Source organism: Haliotis asinina, chromosome 8 (assembly GCF_037392515.1).
Source record: "Haliotis asinina isolate JCU_RB_2024 chromosome 8, JCU_Hal_asi_v2, whole genome shotgun sequence".
Classification (NCBI taxonomy): Eukaryota; Metazoa; Mollusca; class Gastropoda; order Lepetellida; family Haliotidae; genus Haliotis; species Haliotis asinina.
The window spans coordinates 41068947-41082317 of NC_090287.1; the positions used below are offsets into that span (position 1 = coordinate 41068947).

General features: G+C 39.8%; 1 protein-coding gene across 1 annotated transcript; it reads right to left on the reverse strand.

The window, feature by feature from the left end:
• Positions 1-890: 890 nt before the first annotated feature.
• On the reverse strand, positions 891-9322 carry LOC137294191 (uncharacterized). The gene is made up of 10 exons (XM_067825189.1): positions 8827-9322; positions 6850-6980; positions 5567-5664; positions 5042-5260; positions 4257-4348; positions 3688-3818; positions 3448-3536; positions 2787-3002; positions 2358-2396; positions 891-1415 (listed from the first exon to the last, which is right to left on the reverse strand). Exons 1-10 carry the CDS (start codon positions 8938-8940, stop codon positions 1324-1326), a joined length of 1221 nt encoding a protein of 406 aa, XP_067681290.1. The 5' UTR covers positions 8941-9322; the 3' UTR covers positions 891-1323.
• Positions 9323-13371: the final 4049 nt, after the last annotated feature.

Genomic DNA, 13371 nt, shown 5'->3' on the forward strand with positions numbered 1-13371 from the left:
GATTACCACAATGTCGGGAACGTTTACCCTCTGAATAAAGGTGAAAACAGGAATGAACTTGTGAAGAAATAATTATATTTTAGCTTGTGTTCAGTGTAGGGAACTACGGCTTTGGAACATTTCATGACGTGTCTCATGTGTGTACTGTTGTCATCCCTTTGCTTTAACGTATAGCGTCTTTTATGGTTTATGGGACTAACAGAGCATTTTGCTCTATAATTTCTCCCATTTCTGTTTCGAATATCTAAGCCAAAGCTGGCTTGTGTGATTTATTTTCAAAACTCATATAATATGTAAGTGAGTGAGTGAACATGACTTATCCCATCGGGTACCCGTTTACTGATGAGTGAAAAGAGGCCATTCACTTGCCTAAGATGAGACCACAGGCATGAGATGTACTTCGTTGTAGGGCAGGACCAAGTCCTAGAAACTCACAGAAGTCAGGCTGCCAAGGACTCACCGTGCTCAACGTTGCTTGACATCGACTGTATTGTGCACCGAGTTTCATGCATCGAACCACTCACAACTACTATGTGTCCACCACACATCCATGTATTTCAGAGTCGTGTTGTGTAACTGATTTCAAGTCAGATACTTGTATCAGGTCACGACAATGTAACCCAGTAATAATAATAATAAAAATAATTAAATCTTTAAACATTTATATCTTTACTATATGGCATTGCAGGCAATGTAATGATGTCAGTGAAGTTGATTTCAGATTTCTTGATTCGGATATTTGTTGACAGAACATTGTTGACACATCCTTGTTGACAGTTTGCTTGTTGACACATATCTTCCTACATCCGTTACGTTAATTTATCATTCATTGTCAGATATCCTCGATTTCAAAATCTATCACATCTCAGCAAAAACAACAGACGCTGTCAGAGGATAGTGGGTTCATCAAATTCATTCATTTATTTAGAAATGACTGCGAATTACATAGCAGTTTAGGCATGCTATTGTACACGGAAATTGAGTTGTTTAAGTCAGTCTGAATTTATGACAAAAATCAGAACTGTCACCAATGTACGTTTGAGGCACTTTGCTGCACGTGCAGACTACGTTGGGCGTTAGGTTTCAGACTTAAACGTTCGTGCATGGGCTTTTTTTCGTTTACACTCATGTATTTTGTTCCGATACAACTTTTAGCACATGACGGCCAAAATGACTAAACTTGAATACATTGAATCAAGTGCTATAAAATCTTTTCTCTCTCTCTGAACTTGCTTCTCCTTACACAACAGCTTTCTGAACGTCACAACTGACATTCTAAATTTCTATTTAGAGCTCGAAAATGTACTTGTATATACCCATAGGCTAAATGCATCTCCTGTTGATGAAGAACATCGTTGCTATTGTAGAGACCAACAGATTGACGCTGGCAGTACAAGATTCTCCCTTGTCTGAAACTGTAAAGGTACAATGTAGGAAGCATATTTGAATTTGACCACGAATAGAAACTAAAACCTCAAACACTCCTCGTTTGTGCGTTTACATATCAGAGTGAAGTTGCTTTTCTGTCGCTCTTAGCAACACCACGACGGGGGACACCAAAATGGGCTTCACTCATTGTACTCACACGTGGAATACAACCGTGGTCTTCGGCGTGACGAGCGAACGCTTTAACCACTAGGTTACCCTGACATGTTAGAACGTCCATATAAATCACATTATAAAAATATTTTATCATGAAGTAATCCATCACGAGTTATCTTCCTTCATGACGTTTAAAAAAAACCATGGCCAAATGTTTTGCGTGACATTCTGCCAAAGATTAAATGTTCGTTTTCAAAGATAAGCTAAACGAAAAGACCTTTAGGGCTACGCATCAGGAAATACAGAATTGAAATAAAGAACAAGGGTATTATAGTTCCCTACAACCTTTCAAAACACATTGTAACTAATAATGTTTGGACCCCAAGCTATCTACATCCTGCACAATGTGCACAACATGAGAGAACGAGTGAGTTTAGTTTTCCGCTCATGCGGCGGCGGTTTGTAAATAATCGAGTCTGGACTAGACAATCCAGTGATCACAACATGAGCACCGACTGGGGCTTGTATGAACCAGGCCAGCCAGCCTGACCCGTTAGTCGCCCCATTACGACAAGCATGGCTTACTGAAGATCAATTCTAACGCGGATCTTCACGGGTAGAACACAACACGATGAATCTAACGAAGACCTGATATTTCAAAAACAGCCTGTTTATTAGACTGTTTAAAACACGTTAGTACCTGTTTATAATTATGGGAACTAAAACGCAAGATGTTAAACCAATTTAATCACGTCAAATGTATCTAAACATAATCTTTAAATGTTTTACGTAAAATACTGAAATACTTTACGTACCAGGTTCACAGGTGGACTGTCCGAAGTATGGGGGGCAGGCTGAAAAGGTGTAAGTGTTTCAAAACGACAGTTTCTATTCTACGAAAGTTGGTTAAAAATCTGATATTCACAAATTGTATTTTAAACATAATCATGCAAACATAATTCTCTTCAGATAAATATAATCAAATTTCAGATTAGCAATCTCCCTTAGACAGGTTTGAGGGGATCTACATTAATGGTTTTGAATCTTTAAGGGACTTCCTCACATTCTGAAGTGACATCTGGAATCAAGAACTGTCTTACATCTCTATTAGCGGTTTCAGTACAAAATTGCATTACAGTTAACGAGGTACAGTTCAAATTTAAAATAAAATAATAATAATAATAATAATAATAATAAAAATCAAGTGTTTTGGGAAGTATTTGATCATAACATAGAAATCATACCATTGTTATGTGACGTCAGTAGGAATGCTGCAGGATTCACACACAATGCTTGTAGGATAGTATTGGTACGGGACTGTAGCCGTGGAGCCAGAGTCTGTCGGCGGCTCCACACAGTGGATCTGGCAGAAACACACTGACTGTTGTTCATCTCCAAACACCCATACATGACAGCATAGCTGCTGTAGTCTGTGTCAACCACCCAGTAGGGATACTGGTCTGAAATGACAACACCAACACAATAGATAATGCATAATATCTTGAATAATGAATATATGAATACGATCTAGGATGGACAACGAGGAGTGGAATCGTAGCTAACCGAAAAGAATTATATATCCGTAGAACCTTCATCGTTGTTCATCACATCAAATTCGAAATGCCAATCAGAGATGCTAAGACGAAGAATGAAGGTCAGGTTTGCTGCTTTATCTTTGACGTAGTGTTTTGTTCACATTCTGCAATGTACTTGACATCACAGCTCGTTCTGAAATATATTTCTTGGAAGCATACGAAGCATTCTGCGTGTCCACGGCTTATTTATGCACAATTTCCTTAGGTTATTGTAGTGTTATTATAATTAATATATAATAACTCCCTCTACATGCCGTATTTTGTCATCTGAGTATGTTGATATATGTTCATAATGCAATATTCACCCCACCTTTGCTGTCTTTTACTTTGAGGGTAAACTTCCCCGGAGTTACTGACGCTTCCAACATAGCTTCCCTGTAGAAACAACCTTGCTGGTTCCTGAAAAGAACAGCGATACGTCTCGGTCTATACAAAGAAACGTTCCCGAAGCTACGTATTCTATTTAGTCCAACACAAAAGTGTATTCAGACTAGCGGTAGCATGGCTCGTCATATTCAGGTCAGCCTTTTCATTGTTCCAATATGCATACCTTCCTCTAATGAATGCAGACACCTTCCCATCACTTCCTACAATGTACTCGTGTTGATAGTCTTGAAAGAGTTCAGACGGAGGGATGTACGACTGAGCCAACCATTTCATTTCATACCAGCTCCCGGAGTACTGTCAGCAATACAAATCACTGTGTTAGACATATTTAGCCACGATGAGACCGTGAAGGTCCGAGTTAGAACTGGTCTTCAGTAGTTCATGCTTGAAAAAGGCGACTAACGGGATCGGGTAGTCTGGCTCGCTGACTTTGTGGACACACGTCAACGTACAATGCTGTGCATGATGTTGATCACTGGATTGTCTGGTCCAGACTCGATTTTTTTTAACAAACCGCCGCCATTTAATAATGCAACAATCTGTATACTTTTCTCGAGAGTAATACGGTCTGATGTGCGAGCCGGTAGCACGTGTTTACAGTATGAACATATACATGGGCGGGTTACACGTCAGTAGTGGGTAGAATTACCTTGTTTGCTTTGGATTGTGTCAGTTAATGATTTGATAACGTGGTCTTGCATAAACGGTGGGAAAGATGTAGATGTTGTCTACCTTCGCTATGTCGAAGTCTTTTTCTACTTGAAATGTTGAAACATTGCAGTTTTGGCCCTCTGTTGTCTTGTACTGTGCTGGTACATCACATTCTAGAGGAAAGATGAGCAATGATATGAGTTATTTACGAAAGTTTTTTGGCAAACTGAATGTTGGTTTCATATTCACTTATACATGTGCATTGTTTTAACAGACTAATGGATGATTGTCAGTATTATTACCATCGCACATGTATTCTTTTGCCTAAGCAAAACAACGTCATGCAATTGTCTTCTGGCGACATGAGTACGAAGAGAAATCAATGAACAAAAGATGTGCAGTTGTAGATGCAGACAAAATTTATTCATACAAAATAGTATCCAAAAATATCGATAACCTCACACTCGTGACTTCTGATATCAAATATATCAACATAAGTAGATAAAACTACAAATATTCGCGGCTTCCCAAAGATTTGTTTACTGTTATCATCAAGTGTTGATATATTTGATATCAGAAAGCAAGAGGGTGAGTATCTATCCTATCAAAAATCAATCTCATTAGTTTGTTATGAAAATGTTCATCTGAACAATGTACTGCCATTGAATTTGAAGTGCAGCGACATCATAGCATTGTGACAATATGGAACACGATTGTGGATGGTAAATAAACAGTGTCACATAACTCGCTTTGTAAACAGTATAAACGTTTTTTTTAAATAATGGTCATGTTAATGATTATCAATCTAAACCCTACATACCCTAGAAATCAAAATTCAAACGTGATAAACTACATCAAAATCGTACCTTTCTCCTGCTTCGTTTCAAGGAAGGATGACTCAGCAAGGCAGGTCCTGTTGAAGAACGAAGGTGCTCGATCAATTATGATCTGAGGAATGGTCTGGGTTCGACTCCAGATCCAGGCCCGGGGTTGAGCACATGTGCGGTTAGAAGTTATATTTGAACAGACGTAGACAAAGGCATACTGAGTGTAGTCTGTTTCCAACACCCAGTAGGGCACTGCGCCTAAATAAATAGAAGGACACAGGAAACATTATGCACTGTTGAAATGTGCATTCAGTTTGTCAAATTCCCCGGTAGACTTGTATACAATGTGTGAAGCCCATATCTAGTGACCCCCGCGCTGATATAGAATAGTGGTAAAGGTGGTACCACTCACTCACTCACTCACTCACTCATGTTCTGATCAGTAAACATTTATTTGTTTCTTTGTTTGTTTCTTTGTTTGTTTGTTTGATGAAATGTAAGGAAACAGGTTAAATTAAACATATAGGTTTCACAGGTTCATGCTAACAGAAGATTCTCACTGACTTGCTGGGGTGTCTTGCCAAATAAACTTCCCAGGCATGGTCGTCGGGATCAGTTGCCGATGGTAAAAGAAACACTCTCCGTCTGGCTTCGATGGGTCACTGTTAAGGACACAGATATGTACACTGCGCTGTAATAAGCTTATGCACAGTCGATATGTACTTAGCATGACCGAGCATAGCACTGATTTCAGCAGACACTTCACTCACCTCAAAGAAGCACGGCAAAATGAGAAGAAAGGACAAATCTTCTACAACGGTTGAGAATGTTGACATTATACAGATGTCCCTATTGACATATCAGTGAATGAATAGATATTTACATGAAATGGCATGTGACACCTTCAGCAGCAGAGGACGTGAGGATAGGAATGTGCCTTTAAATATATCAATATTCCGACCGATGGAGGTATTTATATCCGCTAGATCAGTGAAACTCTTCTTACTAAATCAATATAAATTTATATTGACACCAGTCCAACCGTCTTATTCATATACCGAGGGAAACAAAATAAGGGACCATCGCTTTATGGCAGTTTTTCTTTATCCTCAGATTTACTCACACAGCGCAATTCAAAGCTGGCGATATGAAAACTGGAAAATAAATTTATCAAAGGAACGTTTGAATTTTCACATTAACCTGTATTTTTTCTGTCAGTATATATTGATCTAATTCTAACTCTGACCTTCTTATTATGTCTAAAGTTTGTACGATAAAGGATTGCCTCTCAGGCTGTGTTTGAATGAGTCATCAAACTGCCTTGGCAAATTAGTCAGTGTTTTCCATTATTTATGATAACGATACTACTTTGTAATACAGACCAACCCTCGATCGATGGTGTGGTAATATGAGGACTACTGTTTGTACATGAAATACTGCAACATAGCGTGTCTTCTTCTGCATTCAGGTCAACCCGTGAAAATCAGGGTTAGAACTGATCTTCAGTAACCCATTGCTTAAGAGGCGACTAACGGGATCGGCTGGTCTGACTCGCTGACGTAGCCGACAAATGTCATTGGTTACCAGTTGCGTAGGCCTATGCTCATAATGTTGATCATTGGACTGTCTAGTCCATACTCGATTATATACAGCCCGCCGCAATAAAGCTGGAATATTGCTGAGTTCGGCGTAAAACGAAATTCACTCAGTCACTACATCCCGATCAGGAAAATAACAGGTTACCATTAAATCAATTGTTTCATACAATCAGCAACATGAGATGCTTCGTTTTAACTGAGAAACTCTACACATCGTGAAAGCAGATCACTGAAATGTAACATACTCACCGCCCACTGATGTAGTTGGTGATATTTTTGTCATCGGTAGGGATGTAGTAGTGGTAGTAGTCTGCATACCTTTCTTCCGGCGGTATGAACGATGAAGCATACCATTTGTACTCATACCATTTCCCCATGTACTGAAAAAAACCTCAGTTACTAGACAAACGACCTATTTCGAAAACATATTTTAATATCTCATCTACGGAAGTTTACTTGGGCCATAGTGAAATTTATATATGTCTAATTTTCTCCTACGTTGAGGTTCGGAAGCGTATTAGGGCCACAGTGAAAACTTTTTTTAGTCTCGTTATCTCCTGCGTAGGAGATACTAAGTCCTATGTAGGACATAGTATCTCCTATGTAGGACTTAATATCTCCTACGTAGGACTTAGTATCTCCTACGTAGGACTTAGTATCTCCTACGTAAGAGATAGCAACTCCTACGTAGGACTTATTATAACCTACGTAGGACTTACTATCTCTTACGTAGGACTTAGTATCTCCTACGTAAGAGATAGTAACTCCTACGTAGGACTTATTATAACCTACGTAGGACTTACTATCTCCTGCGTAGGACTTATTATCTCCTACGTAGGACTTAGTATCTCCTTAGTATGCTCGATATATTTTAATGTACATTAATCTGAAATGGTCAACTTAGTTCCCCCAAACACGGAAACCATTATTTTCCTTTTTGACTGTTTAAGTCACCGTTTTAGACTTTACAGCCATGTGTTTCAATTACGTTTAGAGTCTACAGTTATGCGTTATATTTACCATTAGAGTCTACTATCATGTGTTTCATTTACTCGTCTACTGTTTGCTTCACCATTAGAGTCTACTGTCATGTGTTTCATTTACTCGTCTACTGTTTGCTTCACCATTAGAGTCTTGTGTTCAACTATACTACCCATCAAAGGTTTAGGCTCACTAGTGTAAATGTAGTCGCATACTTCAATCAACTGTATAGTAGTAATAGTAGTATACTGGGTACTATACTTTGTTGCATATTACTTTCATGTGTTGGATCGACTGTTGTACTTTACTGCCTCGCGTTCAGTTTGCCCTATTGTTACGCGTTGTAGTTACATTTTTCTATTATGCGCTGGATATTTCAGAGGTCGTTGCGCTTAGTCATAATCTGCGTGCACAGACGTGTCTATCGGTGTCAATCCACGCGTACTTGTATCCTTATACTTATGCAAGCAACTATAATGGCAATCTTTTGCCTCCTTTTAATTCCATATTGTTTTACGCCGCATTCAACACTTTTCCACTCGACTCAAGTCACCTTGTAAACGATTACGACAAAACAAACCGCAAACGAGCGTTATATCTGATCCAACCAGACAAGAAAAACTTTCGGAGGACGTGTCATAACGAAAATTACATATCGGAAACTGATCTGTGTGTGTGTGCGTGAGTGCGCGTGTGTATACCCATAACTGCAAATTACATAAAGGTCCACGTCACCCAAACGTAACACACACACACACACACACACACACACACACACACACACACACACACACACACACACACACACTACTAACACTAGTGACACCAAAACAATTGTTCAGCGTGGCCCTAATACGCTTCCGTATTCAGGATACTATGTCTTATGTAGGACTTAATTACTCGTACTATGATTATATGTCCTACGTAGGAGATATTTGGTGTTATGTAGGAGATAGTGAGACCAATTTTCTTTTCATCGTTGCCCTGTTACAGTACTCCAGTACTCAACACATTACTACTTGTGAATGTTTGATGTTTACTCACACATTATGGGGTATATGGTTTATCTGCACTTGTCTGGATATCTATGTATGTTTATGTAAAGAAAACGACGACGTTGTGGCGTTGACATTGCACATGACGGACATATACTATATAAATACATCGAAGATATATTTAGGAAGGACAGTTTGCAAATGGACACTTCAAACAGAAACAGACTACGATCATTCCAAGAACACTCACCTTATCTGTATCAAAGTCCGCTGGTACTTCCATGTCGTCTACGATACACCCATTGCCATCAATGTACACAAACATACTCGCTGTGTACAACACAAGAAGTGTGGCAGCCAACATTTTGCCGGCAGTGGACTTGGTAGTACAAGGAAAATGTAGCTATTCGACTTGCTCCTCGCGAGTCACATATGTCCATGTAGGACAACAGATGACCTCGTTTGGCTCCTTGTTGTGTACTTCTACCGTGAAATGAGTGTATGTACATATTGATCCAAGTCCTCATGAAGGGAGTGTGGAAAGAAAATCCAATGATCACATCTCGAGAATGTGAAAAACTCATTTGAGAACATACAAAGAGTATGTTATGTGTGTTAATGCATTGTCGTGCGTGTATCTGCGCGCGTGTGTGTGTGTATATGTCTGCATGCGGTTATGCATGCGTGTATCATTTCGGGGGGTAACTTGATATCGACTGTTTGTGTACTAAGTATTTTAGGTGTTTCGGGGTGCAGGAGTGTGACCCTCCCCCTACCCCTTTCGTATTAGCGGCTAAGCCTTTGGACGCAGTATGTTGTTTCAACTCTTTGCACAAGGTATGCTTTATGTCAGTAAACCTACATGTATGAACCTGAACTTTTGACGAATCCGCGGGGGGTTCAACCGTTGCTACTGTCTGTTCGTTTAGTTTGAAGAAATGCAGTAACCCAAGATGTTTACAGATGCTCATGTTGTTGGTCACTGGATTATCTCTGATCGACGCTATATAGTTAGAACAACGCGGTATTAAACAACAAAAGAGAACTGTATTAACACAGTTCCTGAACTACTCAAAACGTACAGCCGAAAACAATTCACCAATTGCGAATGTTTCATGCACTCTATAGTGAATTTAGGAAAGGAATGCAAAATATTCCGTGTGAGTTAGAGTTTACAAATATATATGGGAAGTGCATATCATATATATCTATAAAATACTGACAGACGAAAACAGGCGACTGACCCTTTCCTGACCCCGCCTGTGTCTTTTCATAAGGTGGGGAGATGGGAAGAAAGAGTTGGTCCTGTCAAAGTGGCATGATATTCGCGTTTGCATTGAGCTACTATTCGCCTCCTCAAGGCCTGCACGTCAACCGCGCCTTGATACACGTGGATTGTAAAGTACGTGACCTCGTAGGCATTCCCTGCTTAATCTGGAGCAACAGCTTCCTGATCGATGATAAGCAATATCCCTCCAATTATGAAATCATACATCTGAGAATCGTTAGTCACATATAGTGTCAGCATATATTCAAAGTGACAAATGGCTATACAGAAGACTGGATTACACCATAAAGGATACATGACTTCCCAATAGGCAACAGTCTTCCTCTAAGTCTTCATGCATTGGTAATTCTTATAGATGCAATATTTGTTACATCCGGTTTGTGCTGCTGATGTGGATGGGTTACAGGATCGTGTTTTACTGTAAATAATCTTACGTATTCTGTGACAGGGGTTTGGTTTTTGGCATACAGGATAGTGTTTTACTGTGAATAATCTTACACGTTCTGTGACAGGGGTTTGGTTTTGGGCATACAGGATAGTGTTTTACTGTGAATAATCTTACACATTCTGTGACAGGGGTTTGGTATTTGGCATACAGGATAGTGTTTTACTGTGAATAATCTTACACATTCTGTGACAGGGGTTTGTTTTTTGGCATACAGGATAGTGTTTTACTGTGAATAATCTCACGTTCTCTGACAGGGGTTTGGTTTTTGGCATACAGGATAGTGTTTTACTGTGAATAATCTTACGTTCTCTGACAGGGGTTTGGTTTTTGGCATACTGGATAGTGTTTTACTGTGAATAATCTCACGTTCTCTGACAGGGGTTTGGTTTTTGGCATACAGCATAGTGTTTTACTGTGAATAATCTTACAGGGTATTTTCTTTTACTGTGAATAATCTTACACATGATTCTATGACAGGGCTTTGATTTGGGACATCCAGGCTAATCTTTGCCGGTGAATGATCTTACACATTCTATTCAAGGCCTTTGGATGAGTGAGTGAGTTTAGTTTTACATTCCCCTCAGCAATATTCCCCCTCTATGGTAGCAGTCTGTAAATAATCGAGTCTGGACCAGACAATCCAGTGATCAATAACAGAAGCATCTATCTGCACGACTGGCAACCGATGGCGTGTGTCAAACATGTCTGCAAGCCTGACCACCTGATCCCATTAGTTGTCTTACGACAAGCATGAGTCGATGGAGGCCAATGTTCTGATTCCAGGACGGGTCAAGGGGCACTTGGCTTTGGTCTGGGGCATACGATGAAATTGGGTAGAGGTGCATCTAATGTCGTTGAAGGATTACAGTGTCTTTCTGAGAATACGCTTACAGTGTCGTGTTTTGCTGTGAATAATAATATACATTCTATGACAGGGCTTTAGTTCTGGACATACGTGAATTTGGGTAGAAGGGTTACAGAGTAGTGTTTTACTGTCAATAACCTTACACATTCTAAGAAGACGCGTTGGCTTTGGATAGGGGAACACGTTGCTATCCGGAAGTGAGTAACTGACAAGATGATGAGATGTTTTTTAAAATGTTTATCCGGACAGCATCTGACAAGAAGCAAATGTCCATATAATTGAGGTAGCCTGGTTCCCGGGTACGGCTGCGCTACGCTTTGACACGGACACCGGCAATGAGGAAGTGAGTTTACCTTTATGACGCCTTTAGCAATATTCCAATAATATCTGATTTGGTTGACACATGTCATCGGTTCCCAGTTGCGCAGATCGATGCTAATGCTGCTGAACACCGGATTGTGTGGTGCAAACTCGATTATTTACAGACCACCGCCTTATAGCATTAAATGGCCGTTATTAGATCTAATTCATTCGGACCATGTCATGGAATATTAAGGAATGTTTAACCATTAAAATGAAATCAAATCACTTTTATTCCAGTACTGATACTACAAACCTGTAATACATCCATGTGTATGTTCAGTGGCATTCATCAGTTGTGTTCTTGGATTACCGTCATGTCATGTCTGCACTAGCGGTTTGAGGCCATATATGGTATAATCTACAGAATGGTCAAGGCGTCATGGAAAATGATGCTTATATATCTTTGTCTGGAATCGACCTAAACACAACCTTAGACCTGTCCAAGCCAACATTCGTCAGCTTGTACCTTGGGTGATATTGGGGGATGGTGTGTGAGCAAGAACGCAATCTTTCTGACACTCAGTGTAATGCAGAAGACTGCAGTGTTTGACTGGTCAAGTCTTCCGGTGAGAAGTCACATTCACTGCCCGGAAGTACTTGTAAATGGAGCAGCGGCCCAGAATTTTGACCTAAGCAGCCTGACTGCCAGGATCACCTAACTCTGTGACGGATGACACCTAAACTATATATTCATAACATAATTTTTGAACACTGTTGCAAACTTTATTGGCAGAACTCCTTGATGCACCGACTCGGATGTGCTCGAAGTTTGAGACTTGCTCGGAATAAATGGTAACCATCAAATCTAGACTGATTATCACATTAGGGTGGGGCCAAAGTCCAAAGGAAGTCAATGTACATGAGCTCAGAGAAGAGGAACAATCATTTCGGTAAAGCCCCTGTATATTTATTTACCATGACCATCATATGGACAGGGAGAGCCATTCTACGGCACAAACAACAAACAAAAACAGACACACAACACAAACGGCATATACGCAGTACCGGCAGGAGTAAACTACCAGGATTTCTGTGAGGCTAACGTAACGTCATACGATGAATCATACCGAAAAAGATTCTGAAAATATAGGGAAAATGCTTATCTGATCACTGCATGCACGAAACAAGGTAATTAACTGAAGCGAAAGAAGATAAGGAGTCCAAAATACACAGGACAAGTGGTGGTTACGGTGGTGGTCTTGCAGACAGCCCTGGAACATGAAGAAAGATTGGTTTTATGCAGCATTTCTCTTAAGTCAGGCCTTATAAGCTGCGTCTGGGAAGAAAGCTCAAAGGGCTGCAAGTTGTTTACCTTTTGGTTAAACCCACAATCATGGTTCTCATGCTGAAAGGTCCCTGGAAAGAAAACGCGGTCGAGTTGAGAGGGATTCTTGATTAAGGTAATATTCAAAACATTTCAATGAATATAATTGAGTCTGGATGACAAATGCCTTCTTGGTGTGACATAACTTCCTCATTCTTGTGAAAGGAGGTTGATTATAGTAATTATCTGGTCTGGTATCGTTTAGTATATTGCGCATTTGGGAGACTTTTATTAGTAATTAACAGACATCAAATTTAATAGTAACAAGACATAGACGAGTCGTATTACTACACACGTCTCCGAAAGTCATTACAAGCAAAGGGCTATTTGTTTTACAAAGAAATCTCTTTGGTACGTTCATGTTAAAATCAACTATAAAAAACAATTCTGCCTTTTTTGAGTACATTTAAGGCTATTTTGTCTAAGCATCATTTTACATGTGTTTATTGTAAGTCCAAAATAGGAGCTCTTGTTCACCCCTACAGTCAACTATTTACCTACTCATGC